The 15,859-nt window shown below is 60.0% G+C and overlaps 2 protein-coding genes across 5 annotated transcripts in view; one reads left to right on the top strand and one right to left on the bottom strand.

The window, feature by feature from the left end:
* Positions 1-4,555, top strand: part of STAB1 (stabilin 1) — a 26,618-nt gene extending 22,063 nt beyond the window's left edge. For 2 of the 4 annotated variants that reach the window (XM_059663362.1, XM_059663361.1), the window contains exons 51-69: positions 138-314; positions 397-483; positions 590-739; positions 831-887; positions 975-1,158; positions 1,520-1,669; positions 1,755-1,859; positions 2,014-2,121; positions 2,203-2,396; positions 2,484-2,628; positions 2,703-2,836; positions 2,924-3,089; positions 3,175-3,284; positions 3,369-3,488; positions 3,571-3,720; positions 3,801-3,905; positions 3,990-4,136; positions 4,213-4,329; positions 4,411-4,555. In XM_059663362.1, coding sequence (XP_059519345.1) covers positions 138-314; positions 397-483; positions 590-739; positions 831-887; positions 975-1,158; positions 1,520-1,669; positions 1,755-1,859; positions 2,014-2,121; positions 2,203-2,396; positions 2,484-2,628; positions 2,703-2,836; positions 2,924-3,089; positions 3,175-3,284; positions 3,369-3,488; positions 3,571-3,720; positions 3,801-3,905; positions 3,990-4,136; positions 4,213-4,329; positions 4,411-4,467 — 2,463 coding nt within the window. In that variant the 3' untranslated portion in view covers positions 4,468-4,555. Of the gene's footprint in view, positions 1-137; positions 315-396; positions 484-589; positions 740-830; positions 888-974; positions 1,159-1,519; positions 1,670-1,754; positions 1,860-2,013; positions 2,122-2,202; positions 2,397-2,483; positions 2,629-2,702; positions 2,837-2,923; positions 3,090-3,174; positions 3,285-3,368; positions 3,489-3,570; positions 3,725-3,800; positions 3,906-3,989; positions 4,137-4,212; positions 4,330-4,410 lie in introns of all 4 variants that reach the window. The other 2 variants (XR_009448501.1, XM_059663363.1) reach the window with 2 other exon arrangements.
* NT5DC2 (5'-nucleotidase domain containing 2) lies at positions 4,481-15,859 on the bottom strand. Its single transcript, XM_059663374.1, has 14 exons — positions 15,545-15,859; positions 8,981-9,165; positions 8,778-8,852; positions 8,463-8,518; positions 8,230-8,323; positions 7,908-8,036; positions 7,739-7,799; positions 7,563-7,665; positions 7,360-7,461; positions 7,061-7,142; positions 5,267-5,353; positions 5,042-5,182; positions 4,892-4,956; positions 4,481-4,809 (listed from the first exon to the last, which is right to left on the bottom strand). The coding sequence occupies exons 1-14, from the start codon at positions 15,759-15,761 to the stop codon at positions 4,548-4,550; spliced, it is 1,659 nt and encodes a 552-aa protein (XP_059519357.1). The 5' UTR covers positions 15,762-15,859; the 3' UTR covers positions 4,481-4,547.

Genomic DNA, 15,859 nt, shown 5'->3' with positions numbered 1-15,859 from the left:
TGTTCCCGTAGCTGCCTGGGGTGGCTACAGAGGAGGGTGGCTGGAGGGGAGGCTGCCTGGGTCTCTGTGGCCCAGCCCCCTACCTCCGCCCTCCAGTCTGACTAGGCTGTGACTGCACGCCTCGTCCTCCCTGCCAGGTGGCTGGTCTCCTGCCCCTGCTTCGTGATGCGTCCCATAGGCCCTTCACAATGCTGTGGCCCACAGACTCTGCCCTGCGTGCCCTGCCGCCCGACCGCCAGGCCTGGCTGTACCATGAGGACCACCGTGACAAGCTGGCAGCCATTCTCCGGGGCCACGTGATCCGTAACATAGAGGTGGGTGCACCCCCGACCTTGGTCCCCACGGACTGCCACCCAGCCTGCCTGCCCAGCTCCAACCATGGCTTCTTCTGCTCAGGCCTTGGCGTCTGACCTGCCCAACCTGGGCCCACTTCGCACCTTGCACGGGACCCCCATTTCCTTCTCGTGCAGCCGGGCTCGGCCGGTGAGTCTGGGGAGATGGCCTGAGGGAAGGAGGCAGGGGCCCTGCATTGAGGGCTGGGCTGCTGTGCATCTGTGAGCCCCATGTATCCCACACCCTCTGCCTGCAGGGTGAGCTCATGGTGGGTGAGGATGACGCCCGAATTGTGCAGCGACACCTGCCCTTTGAAGGTGGCCTGGCCTATGGCATTGACCAGCTGCTGGAACCACCTGGCCTTGGAGCCCGCTGTGACCACTTTGAGACTCGGCCACTGTGGCTGGTAAGGGGGCAGAGGTAGACAGGCAAGGGCCCAAGCCCACCTGTACCGTTCATCCACCTGACCTTGCTGTATTGGCTCCCATTCCTTCCAGAAGATTTGCAGCATCTGCGGGCAGGAACCGCCATGTCCTGAGGGTTCACAGGAGCAGGTAAGGGGCTGGGAGCTGAGTGGAGGTTTGGAAGGGCCCAGGACCTCCAAGTTCAGGCTGTTTGCAGCCTGACTCCTCTTGGCTCAGGGAAGCCCCCAGACCTGCCTGCGCTACTTCTCAAAGCTGTGGACATCGCCTGCGCTGCGCTCCTTTACACTGCGCAACCTCTGGGGCCAGCCCCGAAGTCTGGCCAGGGGCTGCCACCGCAACTGTGTCACCACCACCTGGAAGCCCAGCTGCTGCTCTGGCCACTATGGCAGTGAGTGCCGAGGTGAGCGTCGGAGGTGGCGGACACTGCTGATTGGCTCCTCTGGCTGCCGAGGGCACAGACCTGGCCATTTCTGAGAGGGGTTGGGGAGCTCAGGGGCTGGGGGTGGTGCGTGGATTTTACTAGGAGAGGCTCTAAGAGATGGAATGGGTGTGTAGATGGTAAAGGACCCCATGGGGTGTGCTGGGGGCCTGGAGGGTGCTCAGCAGCGTGGGGACTTGGGTGGGTTCCTGCATCTGAAGAACCTGGGCTGTCACTGGGTGGAGGATGGACAGTGTGCCTGGGCTGGGGCTGCTGTGGGGGACAGGGGCAGTCCTGAGGAGACTCCCTGGCCCCACTTCACTTCTCCTACCCCCACCCCTAGCTTGCCCTGGGGGTGCCAGCCACCCCTGCAGTGACCATGGCGTGTGCATGGACGGCATGAGCGGCAGTGGGCAGTGCAGGTGCCATTCGGGGTTTGCTGGGACAGCCTGTGAACTCTGTGCCCCAGGGGCCTTTGGGCCTCATTGCCAAGGTGGGCTGTCCTGCCCCTCCCTGCCCTGCCCCCCCCCCCTTGGCCCACATGCCAACTCCCTCCTCCTGCTTGTCGCTTTCTGTAGCCTGTCGCTGTGCCTCTCATGGCCACTGTGATGAGGGCCTTGGGGGCTCTGGCTACTGCTTCTGTGACGAGGGCTGGACTGGGCCACTCTGTGAAGTGCAGCTGGGTGAGTGACCCTGTGCTGGTGCCCACCCTGCACACACCAGTGCATGCCCCAGCTGCACACTCAGGTGGAGGCACTGGGGGTGGGTGGGATGGAGCTGGGGGCATCCAGGAGGGCAACTACTAACCTTGATATGTGGGGTGGGCCCTGGGGACAGAGCTGCAGCCTGTGTGTGTCCCACCCTGTGCACCCCAGGCAGTATGCCGTGCAGGCAACGTCTGCGAATGCAGCCTGGGCTACGAAGGGGATGGCCACACGTGCACAGGTGAGCAGGTGGGAGGGGACATGAGGTGGGAGGCCCATTCCCCTCCTGTCACCTGGTCCAGTCACTCTCTCCCTTCCCCAGTGGCAGACCTGTGCCAGGATGGGCGTGGTGGCTGCAGTGACCATGCCAACTGCAGCCAGGTAGGGACAGTGGTCACCTGTGCCTGCCTGCCAGACTATGAGGGTGATGGCTGGAGCTGCCGGGCCCGCAACCCCTGCGAAGACAGCCACCGAGGGGGCTGCAGCGAGCATGCGGACTGCCTGAGTACCGGCCCAGTGAGCAGGGGGAGCCCAGCAGCTGGGTGGGGGGGTCCCAGTGGGTTCCCCATCCCTAAAGGGCACCTGCCTGCTCTCCTGCCCCAGAACACACGGCGCTGTGTGTGCCACGCCGGCTATGTGGGTGATGGACTGCAGTGTCTGGAGGAGCCCGAGCCACCCGTGGACCGCTGCCTGGGCCAGCCCCCACCGTGTCACATGGATGCCGTGTGCACAGACCTGCACTTCCAGGGTGAGCTTCCCTGCCTGCTCCATGCCTGTTTCTTATCTCAGGGCCCCAGCTGACTGCATCCCTCCCTCCTGCAGAGAAACGGGCTGGTGTCTTCCACCTCCAGGCCACCAGCGGCCCTTATGGTCTCAACTTCTCTGAGGCTGAGGCAGCATGTGGGGCCCAGGGAGCTGTCCTTGCTTCTCTTCCTCAGCTCTCCGCTGCCCAGCAGGTGTGTGGGACCCAGGAGCATGGAGCCAAGCCTGTGGGAGCCCCTTGAGTTGGGCCTTGGGTCTCAACATCCCCCCTACCTCTACAGCTGGGCTTCCACCTGTGCCTTGTGGGCTGGCTGGCCAACGGCTCAGCCGCCCACCCCGTCGTTTTCCCTGAGGCAGACTGTGGTGCTGGTCAGGTGGGCGTGGTCAGCCTGGGCACCCGGAAGAACCTGTCAGAGCGCTGGGATGCCTATTGCTACCGTATGCAAGGTGCAGCCGCCCCCACCATGCCTCACTCCCCTGCTCTGCCCCTTCCCACCGACCCACCAACCCACTGAACCCCCCTCTCCCGCAGATGTGGCCTGCCGATGCCGCGATGGCTTTGTGGGTGATGGGATCAGCACGTGCAATGGAAAGCTGCTTGATGTACTAGCCGCCACCGCCAACTTCTCCACCTTCTACGGGGTGTGCAGAGGCCCCGGGGGTTCAGGGTAGCTGGGGTCCCTGGAGAGGGAGCCTGCTCACAGCCCGGTCTCCCCACCCTCCCAGATGCTGCTGGACTATGCGAATGCCACTCCTCGAGGTCTCGACTTCCTGGATTTCCTGGACGATGAGCTCACCTACAAGACACTGTTTGTCCCGGTCAATGAGGGCTTTGTGGACAACATGGTAACTAGCAGGGGGTATGGCCTGCTCCCTCTGGCTGGTCCAGGCCAGCAAGCAGGGTGAGTGGCCTTGGCTTTGCCCACAGACACTGAGTGGCCCGGACCTGGAGCTGCATGCGTCCAACGCTACCTTCCTGAGCACCAACATCAGCCAGGGCACCTTGCTCCTCTCCCGCTCGGGCCTCAGGCTCGCTGTCAGAGGTGTGGGCTCGGACAACAGTTCTCAGGCCCCTGTGGTAAGTCTGGCCTCTCCCCCCTCCCCCCCGCCCCCCCCCCCGCCCCCCCTGCCCCGGACCTGACTCCGGTCTCCCTCCAGGCCCCAAGGACAGTTGTGGTGAGCCGCGTCATCGTGTGGGACATCATGGCCCTCAATGGCATCATCCATACTCTGGCCAGCCCCCTCCTGACACCCCCCCAGCCCGTGAGTTGGTGGGGGTGGGGAGCGGGCAGAGCTGCGGGGGCAGAGACAGCGTGGCCATGTCCTTGACGTTCTCCTTGTGTGCAGCGGGCGGCGGTGGCACCCGAGGCCCGGCCCGTGGCAGCGGGCGTGGGGGCCGTGGTAGCTGCTGGGACACTGCTGGGCCTGGTGGCTGGAGTCGGCTACCTCCGTGCCCGAGGCAAGGCCGCCGGCTTTGGCTTCTCTGTCTTCCAGGTAGGGCTGGGTGGTGGGTTGGGGTTGGGGTCATGGATGTTGCTCTAGGCCCCTCACCACTCACCTCTCTTCTCAGGCAGAAGATGACGCTGACGACGACTTCTCCCCCTGGCAGGAAGGGACCAGCCCAACCCTGGTCTCCATCCCCAACCCAGTCTTTGGCAGCAACGATACCTTTTGTGAGCCCTTCAATGTGAGTGTGGGGGACGGGGCGTGTGGGGGGAAGTGGGCCCAGGGCCTGGTCTCAGCCCAGCCCACTGGGTCCTCCCTGCAGGACTCGCTCTTGGAGGAGGACTTCCCAGACACCCAGAGCATCCTCGCAGTGAAGTGACGCGGCAGAGGCGGCGGGAGAGACCCCTTTATTGCCATCGGGGCAGGAGGGCGGGGCCTGTTCTGGACAATAAAGGTTCCTCAGCGGATGTGGGCCATGTCACTGAGGAAGGGCGTCTTCATGCAGCCGGTGCAGAGCTGGTCCATCCAGAGCGGCGCCTCGTGCTGCAGGGGCGTGCGGCGCGGGTAGAAGGTGAAGTCCACGCGGTAGTTGAGCAGGCAGCTGAGGGAGGCCATGTACAGGTCGGAGAAGCGCACGAGGCGCCGTGAGAAGTAGGTGGGGTTGTGGAAGGTGCGGAAGATGCTCCCAAACTGAGCGTTGAACAGGGCCTTGGTGAGACACCTGGGGAGGGAGACAGGACGCACTCCAGGGGCCACACAGGACGGGGCGGACGGGGCTCCTGCTCTCGCCCCACCCTGCTCACCTCAGCTCCTGCCGCTCCTTCACCCAGGAAGCCAGCACCTGCCGTGACTCGGCATCCTGGTAGGTCTGGGGGAGACAAGTGTGCCCTGGATGTGTGTGCCCAGGTGGCAGCCCTGGTCCCGCCCCCCGGGAAATCTGGCCAGCCACGCACCTGCATGCGCTCCAGCAGCCCCGTGAGCGCCTGCTGCCACGTCAGCGAGTGCATGTACTGCTCCGTGTTGATGATGCGGATCTCACGCTCCAGCTCGGGAATGATGGCACCTGTGCGCCAGCCGTGCCGCAGCATGAGATCCTGGGGGGCAGGGTGGAGGACAAGGCTCAGCCCCAGCTGGGGGGCACCCTCCCCGGCCCAGAGGCCCAGTCTTGCCCCCCTCACCGCCAGGTCACTGTAGAGGTGATCTCCGAAGTAGAGCACCCGGGGGCCACGCCATTCTGTCAGACGCAGGAAGTCAAACAGGTTTCCCTGGTGACAGGAGGGGACACGGCTGAGCCCAGTGGACCCAAGGGACTCCCCTGCTGCCAGAAGCACGCCTGGTTCTCCACCCCTTCTCCTCAATCTCAGATAGCGAGGCCTTTGCGGCCGGATGCTGGGCTGCCCTTTCCCGTGGCCTGCTGTCTCCTCTGGGCTCTGGCCCTGGCTACCTCCGCCTCACACTCAGGCAGGGGTCGCCTGCTGCAGGAAGGTCTCCTGTAGGCCTGGCACGGTGCCCGTGTGCCTCCAGAGTCTCCCCTCCCCAAGGCCTCACACCCACCCCAGGCGAGGGACCGAGTCCACTCTGTGGGAAATAAACGGCAGCAGCGACCCCATGGCCCTGAAGCTCTGGCCTCCCCGGCCTGAGCCCAGAGGGACCCGGCAGACCTCACTGAGGCCATCTGCCCCTCCGGCTCCGAAGCTGGAGAAAAGATGAAAACTCTCAGCCAGGCTCAGACACAACAGAGGAAACTCCCAGCGGAGAAGCCAGGGGCCCAGAGCAGGAAGTGCAGCAGCCACAGGGCAAGCGCCCACACCCCAGGTGAGAACTGTTACTCAGCAAAGAGGAGTCACTAAAGCAGGAGGCCCAGGGAGAGGAAAGCACAGGTGGTTGCGAAAGACTTCACTGTGGACAGGAGCCCAGTGGCGAGGCCGAGGTTCAGGGACCTGCAGGAGAGGGAGGTATGATGGGCAGAGGGGATGTGCCCTGAATGAACCAAGAGAAAGAATCTGGAGGCACAGATGCTGAGTCAGGAAGGAGCCAGAGCAGCAGGGGAGGGAGGGAGGAGGGGAGGGAGCAAAGACAGACAAGATCCAACACACACACTTCAGAACATCAGCCCCAAGGAAACATCTGAAAGCTGCCAAAGGGAGATCACATGCTCCCCACAAAGCTGTGTGACCCCCCAGAGTGAGGGAACGTCTGCCCGCGGGGCCATGAAGACGGGGGGCCAGCAGGGTGGGAGACGGAGCAGTGCCTGCAGGCCAGGCCTCCACACTGGGTAGGGAGGCTGCTCCCTGCGGCTGTGCCTCTGGCCCAACTGCGGCTTCCTCCCTCCCCCAGCTCCTAGAGCTCCAGCCCCCAAGACAGCCCACTCAGCAGCTCGGCCAGGATTTCCGCATTCCATCCAGGCCAAATGCCTAATCAGCTCCAGCTCAGAGCCACCCCGCTACCCCCTACCAGGCCCCTTCTCGCCTTCTCATCTTCCTAGGCCACGGGGAGGGGAGGTCTCCCAGAGCAGCAGCGGTCGGTCGCCAACGGTGGTCCGTGAGGTCCAAAAGGTCGGCGACCACTGAACGAGAGGCCCAGGAACCGCTCCAACCAGGCATGTCAGGCTGCAGCAGAGCCCGCAGCCCCAAGCCGTAACAGTGCCATTTACTGGACACTTAGCGAGTGCCTGGCCAGTCCAAGGCCTTACCACCACTCAAGCTGAGTATGAGGCCTCTTCACCAGGTGAGGCAGGCAAGGCACCAAGAGGCCAAGTAACTCGGCGAGGCTCCCTCTGCCAACCAGGATGGAGTGAGAATTCAAATGCAGGCAACCTGACCCTCAGGCCAAGTCCTTGACACTGCCTAGGCCTGTGCCCTGAGAGCCACTCCCTGGTGCCCCAGGAGGCGATGCCACTGCCCCCTGGGGCTTCGGTTGGCCTTTGAGCCATCCGCTCACCCAGGTGCTACTCCCAACTAGATGGCCCTCACCTGCCGATAGATCTTGCCCTTTTCCAGGCTGGTGATGCGGTCCCACTGGAGCGAGCCCTTCTCATCAAGTTTTCGGAAAGGCCTAGGGTCGGGGGTAAAGGGTGTGACTTAGTCTGTGGCAAGACCATGAACTAGGTACCATCCCACTCTGCAAAGGCCCACCTGCTCATGTGGGCCACCTCCCACATGCCAACAAGAGGGCATCCGCACCCCAAGCACACAGGGCAGTACCCAGAGGGCATTCTGAAACATGACTACAGGCCCACTCCCTGGCCCCGCCGCCCCTGCCAGGCCCATACTTGCGCGGGTCGGTGAAGAAGCTGGGTTTGTCCGCCTGGACGATGACCACATCAAACAGCTGGCGCCAGTCGGGACCCACCATGTGCCGCATCCCCTTGTCCCTGGACAGGAAAGGGCAGAGGTGGGACAGGTGGTCTGAGGGCTGGGGCCGGCCTGCTCCCACCGGGACCCCCCCTCCCCACCAGGGTGGGGCGGGGCTCACACGAAACTGAAAGGGCTGTTGGTGATGAGGAACAGCTGCTTCCCGTGGCCCACCAGGTGGCTCAGGACGGCGAACGTCTCATCCCCTCTCAGGATGTACTTGTCTGGGGGGAGATGCACCTGTGAGAGCCAGCCTTGCCCCTGCCCAGGCAGGCTGCAGCCACCGGCCACCCTTACCCATGTCCCGCTCGATCCACTGGTACATGAGGCCCTTCACGTGCACATCTCGAATGGCGTCCTGGGGGCAGTGGAGGGACAGTGAGGTGCAGTGGTGACCAGGAGGGCCTGCCCTGTGGTGTCTGGACTTCCCCTTCCCTGCCACCCCAAACAGGCCCAGCACCCTCACCGTTACATCCTTGTAGAGGTGCGCTTGGTCAAACTCCAGGCCATGGCCCAGGAAGTGATCCACCACACAGGAGAGCAGCGCCATCTCGGGCAGCGAGAAGATGTCCATGAACTGCTTGATGGAGGGGCCCTGAGGAGGGGGCGCTGCTTTAGCAACCTCTCCAGCCCCGCCACCCCCAGCTCTGAAGACCAAGGGCTCCAAATCTGCCTTGGGACACTAGTAGAGGGTGCAGCTGTGGGTCAGGGGCGGGGCCTGGCCTCCTAGGGAGCCAGCACCCACACTGGATCACTGAGCGGGCTGCCCTGGGCAGCAGAGTGAGTACCTTGCCATAGAAGTCGCTCATCTGGTACAGTGGGATGTGCTGGGTCCCCCCATACAGGTCGATCACCTCCTCATCTGGCACAGGTTGCAGGCCCCTGGGTGGGCACACAGACATCAGTCCCAAGTGGTCCTGAGCCGGGGCAGAAGTGTAGGGTGGGGAACAGTGGGGGGAGGCAGGACAGTGTGACCTGGAACGGACAACTACGGTGGGGTCAGGGCGGAGGCAGCACTGACCTGTAGGCCGTTCCCAGCTGCACATAATGGAAGGCATCAATCTTCATCAGAAGGCTCTGGGGGCACGAGGAGAGCGGGATGGGCGGTGAGGAAGGAGTCTGCCATCGGCCATGAGCCAGCCTTTCCACCCCCTACACTGAAGCCCCAGGTGGATGGTATCAAGGGGATCACATACACACCAAGAAGCTAAAGCTATGAATGAGGCCATGGGGTGAGACGGATGAGCTCCCTCCACAGGGGATGGGGGACCAAGAAAGTGGCTGATACACAACCAGTAAGGAGGGGCCAGGGGGAATCAGTGGTCTAGCCACTCACCTTCTGAATGTCATAGTGGAGGCCACGGATAGCAAAGCTGGGATTGTAGTCATACTTCCGAATGCCCTCTGGGTACTGTGGGGGGAAAGTGGACCAGGCCTGAGCCAGTGGCACGGCCACACTGCTGGCTGAGCAGCGGGCTCGGAGGATCAATTCAGCCACCTACTCTCCAGGGCCTGGGAACCCTGCCTGGCTAGCCTCACCTTGTAGTGCTCAATCAGGATGTCCCGGGCGGCATTAAAGATCTCTGGATGCAGTGAGTCTGCGTACTGGGCCAGCGTGTAGTCATAGTCGAAGCCATAGACCTCGACATCGTGCAGGCTGATCTCATTGTTGGCATAGATGGCGGCTGGGTTTAGGAGGCTGCAGACCTCAGGGGGCAGGAGGTCTAGAGGAAGGAGATGCAAGTGTGAAGATGATGATCACACAAGTAGCAAACGGTTACTGAGCACTTTCCAGGTGCCCAGCCCTGGGAGTCTCCCAAGACACCCAGGATGGGTCCTCTTAGCCCAGTGCTGCAGGTGGTCAAACTGCAGAGGCTCAGAGAGAAGTCATTGCCCAGGGTCACATGCTTGGGGTCAGGCAGAGCTGGCAACGGCTGGAACTACCGTGCGGTCCTGTTACACCATCACCTGCAGCCCGCCAGGTGCACTAAGCCTGTGCCTCCTCCAGGCTCTCAGAAGCCCCATCGGACGCATGGCTGTGTGCCGACCCCCTCCCCTTGCCTGAGGCTGGGGGCGGGACTTGGGAACATTATTGGAGTGGGAGGTATTGGGTAGCCCGCCTGCCACTCTTGCTCCCAGCTCTAAGCACCTGCCAGCCTTTGAATCAAGGCCTCTCTAATAGGATTTCAGCGGCCTGCCAGCCCACATAATGACATTTGCTGCCTCTAGCCAGGGAACATTGCTAATTACGACAGGCAGGACGCGTGATGTCGGGATCTGGGCCGTTACCCAGCTGCTCCCTCTGAGGATGCAGCCATAACCACTCTAAGCCCCTGGCTGCTCCAGAGGGGCTGAGTGACACTGCGCAGAGCGGGCTCTGGGGTCCCCAGGCTCATCTGCCTTAGTTTCCTTATCTGTACAGTTAGGGAGGTGGGTGGGGGAAAGGCATGGGTTTTGTTTTTTTAAAAATATATTTTATTGATTTTTTTACAGAGAGGAAGGGAGAGAGATAGAGAGTTAGAAACATCGATGAGAGAGAAACATCGATCAGCCGCCTCCTGCACACCCCCTACTGGGTATGTGCCCGCAACCCAGGTACATGCCCTTGACTGGAATCGAACCTGGGACCCTTCAGTCCGCAGGCCCACGCTCTATCCACTGAGCCAAACCAGTCAGGGCTAGGCATGGGTTTTGAAGTCAGAGAGGTCAGACCAAACCCTCCTCCTCATGGCTGTGACTTCAGTAAAGTCCCCTCACTTTGGGCCTCAGTTTCCTTGTCTCTGAAAGGGGAAATAAAAATTGTACCAATAGAGAACCAAGATGGCGGCATAAGGTGCAAACCTGTACGTGCTGCCCCCACAACAACATTAAAACCACAACTATAAGACAAAACAGCTGTCATCCAGAACCACGGGAAAGCTGATCGAGTGGAAGTTCTACAACTAGAAAGAAAGGAAAAAGCGCACTGAGACCGGGTAGGAGGGGAGAGGCGCCAAGAACAGAGGTGTGTGTGTGTGTGCGGGGGGGGGGGGGGGGGGGGCGCGAGGCTGCTGCACCTGGGTGCACGGTTTTTTTCAATCGGAAGGGGTCAAGCTCTGAACTCATTTATGGTGAGACGCTGGGGTCCAGGCTCCTACGGGGAGAAACGGGACTGTCTTGCAGCGGGTCGGAAAGCGAAGGTGACTTTCTCACAGAGCTGCTTGCAGGGATCACTGTTGCTGTAGGGGCACTCGGCACTCGGGGAGTCCCGGAGTCGGAGTCGGGTTTCTGAAGACACCACTGCTGTTAGCCCCGCCCTGGGAACTCTCTGAGACCCCGCCCCACTATATCCCCTTGGAGCTGTGCTGGGCAGCACAAAGGAGGCACCTGTGTTTTTGCAGCCTAACAAACTGCAGTGAATCAGAGCTCCAAAACTTCCAAACTCCAAACAAAGAGGAGAAATCTGTTGATATCGCTGTAGCCCCTGCTGCGTGGACCCACACAGTGGTTGACTTGGAGATCCAGGAGCCAGGGTACTCCGGGTCAGATACTAGATTTCAACTCCTCACACCTATAAGGGTCACACTCAAGAAGCAGACTCAGTGCGCACCAAAGCCCCACTGAAGCAAGGCCTACCGCATAAGGGTGTCTCCAGCACAGCAGTTCTCCTTATAGACACAGCGGCTCCTCGCAGTCAGCAAAAAATGCGGAGACAAAGAAACATGTCACAAATGGAAGAAATGGAGGACAGCAAACTAATGGAGGACAGAGTTCAGAACCACAGTTATAAGGTTACTCAAGAATCTTCTAGAAACCTCCGAGGAACTTAGTGAGACCTTCGAGGATCTTAATGAGAATGCCAAAAAAATGAAAAAAATGGAAAAGGACCAGTCAGAAATTCAGCATACACTGACTGAAATAAAGAATAATATACAGACTCCCAACAGCAGACGAGAGGATCCCAAGAATCAAGTCAAAAATCTGAAATACGAAGAAGCAAAAAACACCCAACCAGAAAAGCAAAATGAAGAAAGAATCCAAAAATATGAAGATAGTGTAAGGAGCTCTGGGACAGCTTTAAGCGTACCAACATCAGAATTATAGGGGTGCCAGAAGATGAGAGAGACCAAGATATTGAAAACCTATTTGAAGAAATAATGACAGAAAACTTCCCCCACCTGATGAAAGAAATAGACTTCCAAGTCCAGGAAGCGCAGAGAACCCCAAACAAAAGGAATCCAAAGAGGACCACACCAAGACACATCATAATTAAAATGCCAAGAGCAAAAGACAAAGAGAGAATCTTAAAAGCAGCAAGAGAAAGAAAATCAGTTACCTACAAGGGAGTACCCATACGACTGTCAGCTGATTTCTCAACAGAAACTTTGCAGGCCAGAAGGGAGTGGCAAGAAATATTCAAAGTGATGAATGCCAAGAACCTACAACCAAGATTACTTTATCCAGCAAAGCTATCATTCAGAATTGAAGGTCAGATAAAGAGCTTCACAGATAAGGAAAAGCTAAAGGAGTTCATCACCACCAAACCAGGATTATATGAAATGCTGAAGGATATTCTTTAAGGGATAAATACCACATGATCTCACTCATTTGTGGAATATAATGAACAACATAAACTGATGAACAAGGACTGATCCAGAGACGGAGAGGCATTGATTGGACTGTCGGGCCCTGGAGGGAAGGTAGGGGAGGGTGGGGGTAAGGGGGAAAGATCAACCAAAGGACTTACATGCAAGCATATAGGCCTAACCAATGGACACGGACAACGGGGGGGTTGGGAGGGGGGGCATGAGCAGGGGGGGTAGGGGATAATGTGGGGATAAGGACACAGATGTAATATCTTAATCAATAAAAAATATATTAAAAATTGTACCAATAAAGATATTTAAAACATTGTGCCAACCTACAGAATTATCACCAAGAGGGACACACGGAGTGCGCTCTGTGCAGCATTCCCACTCTGCACTGTGGCAAAGCAGGATTCAATGGTCAATGCGCCTCCTCGTCCTGGATGTCCCTCGGTTGCTCAGGGAGCAGGGGCTGCAGGGGGAAGGGAGCAGACAGGACAAGGTGCACAGGACCTTGCAGGGGCTCCTTTCCGGAGACCGCTAGCCTGTGGCTGAAGTCTCAAGCCTCTAGGCATTCCTGCTTCAGCCACAGTCAGTCATGTTCTCAAAGCAGAAGCCCTTGGCCTGGCAGACACTTGCTGATGAGCTCCCAGGCTGAGGCTCCACCCCTACCCCCTCTCCGCTGGGGCCCAGTGCAGGGAGTGGGTGGGAGAACTGGTGTGGCTGGTTCCTCTGGTGGACGCAGGCCAACCTAGGCCTGGCACAGAGCAGCTGTTTTGAAGATGATTCCTGGGTGCAGACAAAACACTCCTCACTTGGAGGCGCGTGAGCGACAGCTGCCTTTAGCCTTTTAGGGAGCTGCTTCTGAGAGGCCCCTCATCTGGTGTCAACAGGACCTGCCCCCTGCTCCCCCCCCCCCCCCGGCCCTGAGTTCCTGGGCACCAACAATGTCCGGTGGTCCCCAGGAGGGGAGGGGTCTGCTTGGCAGGACAGCCCCTTGTGGGCAGAGTTCTGGCTACGTCCAGGCTTTCGCCTCTCCCCTTGAGGATGTTCCCAGGGATGGACAATTCTCCGAGGAACGAAGCAGGATGGGGAAACAGCCCACAGTGCCTGGCTTCCTGACCCGACCTCTGGACTGAAAATACACACAGCTCTGGGGCCACAGGTCCCACTCCCTGCCACAGGCGGCTGTGCTCAGGGCCAGGTGAGCAGGAGGTGCCCCTCACCCAGTGGCCTTCCAAGCTCACTGGTCTCACTGCCCAGCCCCCACCCTTCTTTCTCCTCCTCAGCCCCCAGCTCCAAAGCCTCCCCCGCTCAAGTCAACTTGTGGGTGCCACCCTCCCAGCTGCTGCGGGGAGCACTCGCTAGGTGCCTTAGAAGCTCAACTTGTTCAATCCTCACTCCAATCAGGTGAGGTGATCACACTTATTCCTCTACCATGCAGAGGAAGAAACTGGAGAGGTTAAAGTCATGTTCCAAACTACCCAGCAGTAGACAGTGGAGAAGAGATCTGAATTCAGCCGCTCCACTTGCCTTATTCACTGGGCAGCCTCAGCCTAGCCTCCCTCTGATGTGGGAGGGGGCAGGCTGGCCTGAGGCCTGGCACTGGGCAACAATTTGCCCAAAGGCATTAGCCCAAGACCTAGAAAACCCAGCCAGAGGGGCGTTGGGCTGGCGGGAGTTGGAAGGGGGCAGGAAGGCTGGTTCACCCTGGCACTCACTCTGGCATTAGCAAATGACCTGCCCTGTTCACATCAAGAGGAGCTTGGGGTCTCCATGCAGATCTGAAGACCCATGGGAGCCCTGAGAGGCAAAGCCCAAGACACCTCCCTCGGTCCCTCCCCCAACACCTGCCAGGGAGGTTTTTCAAGCTGCTCTTCAGCAGGTCTTAACCTTAAACAGCATCCCAGGCCTGCTCCCTAGACCAGTGATGGCGAACCTATGACACGCGTGTCAGAGGTGACAGGCAAACTCACTTTTTTGGTTGATTTTCTTTGTTAAATGGCATTTAAATATATAAAATAAATATCAAAACTATAAATCTTTGTTTTATTATGGTTGCAAACATCAAAAAATTTCTGTATGTGACACGGCACCAGAGTTAAGTTAGGGTTTTTCAAAATGCTGACACGCCGAGCTCAAAAGGTTCGCCATCACTGCCCTACACCCAGGGTGGGCAGTGCATCCCCAGAGAGCCCCATGAGCTTCAAAACCATCATTCCTCAGGGGTTGTAACTGCTCTGCCTCCAGCTTCTCAAGAGGTGAGTCCCCACCGTCCACCCACCCTCCCAGGCCTCCACACAGTCAGCGGAATATTCCAGACGGGGCCCCTGTCTTATCAGACAACGAAAGCCCTGTCACCCGCGGGGAGAGGCTCCCTGCCCTTCCTGTCCTGGGTCTTTCTGCGTCATCGCCACAACCCTGCCACAGAAGCACCAGGATTGTTTTACACCTAAGACAGAGACTTTCAACCCTGCTCATCTCATGGCACACAAACCAATTACTAAAATTCTGCAGCACACCCAAAAGTAAGTTTTTTGTCGATCTGACAAAAAAAAAACAACAACAAAAAAAAACAACCCACAAAAGGTATAACTTTGACTAATTCACAGTGGACGGCTACTGTCATTTTTTTATTTGACAATCTAAGGGAAAAGAGGTCAGTGCCCCTGACTCAATACTCAGGTATTGCATGTTTTAAAAATTCTTGCGGCGCACTGGCTGAAACTGCTGACCTAAGACACTGAGGGTCTGAGAGGGTGAGGCCAGCTGGGCACCACCCAGCTGGACAGTGATAGGGCCAAGCCCCAAACCACATCTGTGTGCTGCAGAGGCGGGCCCCAGGGGACCCCTGGGCAAACACCAGCGCTCTCAACTCTGGCCTCCCCAGGCCGGCCCAGCCTGCCCCTCTTCGAGGAGGCTTCAGGCCTCCAGCCCATCCTGCAGGGGGAGAGAGGCCACAGGACACGGAGTGCGCACTCCGGCCAAGGACGCAGCAATCCTTCTGGACTGGAGCAACTTGATCTCCCTCCTTCCCTTCCAGGGCGGAATCCAGGGGGCCTGCAAGTCTGATCAGCGGACGCCGAGGTCGGCCAGTCCCTAGGAGCCAGTTCCGGCCAGCGCCGCCGGCTGGCTTTGTCCCTGCTGCTCCCGCCCCAACTACGTCCCCTACGAGAACAAGGGGTTGGGGGCGTTTCCGCAGCGGCCTCCCGGCAGGCGGGACCCCGAGCAAAGAGAGCGGGGCCCCTACATTCCGCGGTCGCTTCAGGAGCCCCGAGCTCCTGCAGACGGAGCCGGTGAACAAACCTCCTGCCTGTCCGCTCCAGGCGTCGGGGGTCCCCGGAGGCTCCCGGGACCACCCAATGGAGCGGCTCCCGGAGAACCGCCCGGCCTCGCCCGGCCTGAGGAGTCCCAGCGAGCCCCACGGCAGCGCTCCCCACCGAGAGCGGCACCACGACGGCTCGGGGGCGGTGCCCCCGCGCGCGTCTGCAGCCGCCAGGACACCCCCCGCCGACGCGTCCCGCCCGGGCTCACCCACCGTGCACCAGCCTCCGCATATCTTGGTAACGAGCCCACAGGTGCGCGCTGAGCTCGGAGCCGCCGGCGGGGGCAGGGGCGGGCGCAGAGCACGGAACGCCGGGGCCCGGGGGGCCGCAGCCGGGGCAGGAGGGCGAGGACGAGGTGGCTCGCGGCCGTCCGTGGCCTGGGCACGGCAGCCAGCGCCGAGCGGCTGCCCGCAGCCCCACGCCCGCCATGCCCGCTGCGCGCCGCCCGCCCGCCGAGCCCACGACCCGTCGGCTGGTCCACCACCCCCGACTGCGCGCCCGCCACGGTGGCCGCGTGCTCCTCACCG

This window comes from Myotis daubentonii, chromosome 14, assembly GCF_963259705.1.
Source record: "Myotis daubentonii chromosome 14, mMyoDau2.1, whole genome shotgun sequence".
NCBI classification, from domain to species: domain Eukaryota; kingdom Metazoa; phylum Chordata; class Mammalia; order Chiroptera; family Vespertilionidae; genus Myotis; species Myotis daubentonii.
Note: the sequence above shows the minus strand (reverse complement) of the source record. Positions and strands in the feature narration are given on the sequence as shown.

Coding starts and splice junctions, on each gene's coding strand:
- NT5DC2 (XM_059663374.1), bottom strand. CDS start 15,761: ATGGCGGGCGTGGGGCTGCGGGCAGCCGCTCGGCGCTGGCTGCCGTGC. Junction 8,324..8,462: donor CAGCTGGGAACGGCCTACAG/GTCAGTGCTGCC, acceptor GTGCCCACCCAG/GGGCCTGCAACCTGTGCCAG. Junction 7,666..7,738: donor GTGGATCGAGCGGGACATGG/GTAAGGGTGGCC, acceptor ATCTCCCCCCAG/ACAAGTACATCCTGAGAGGG.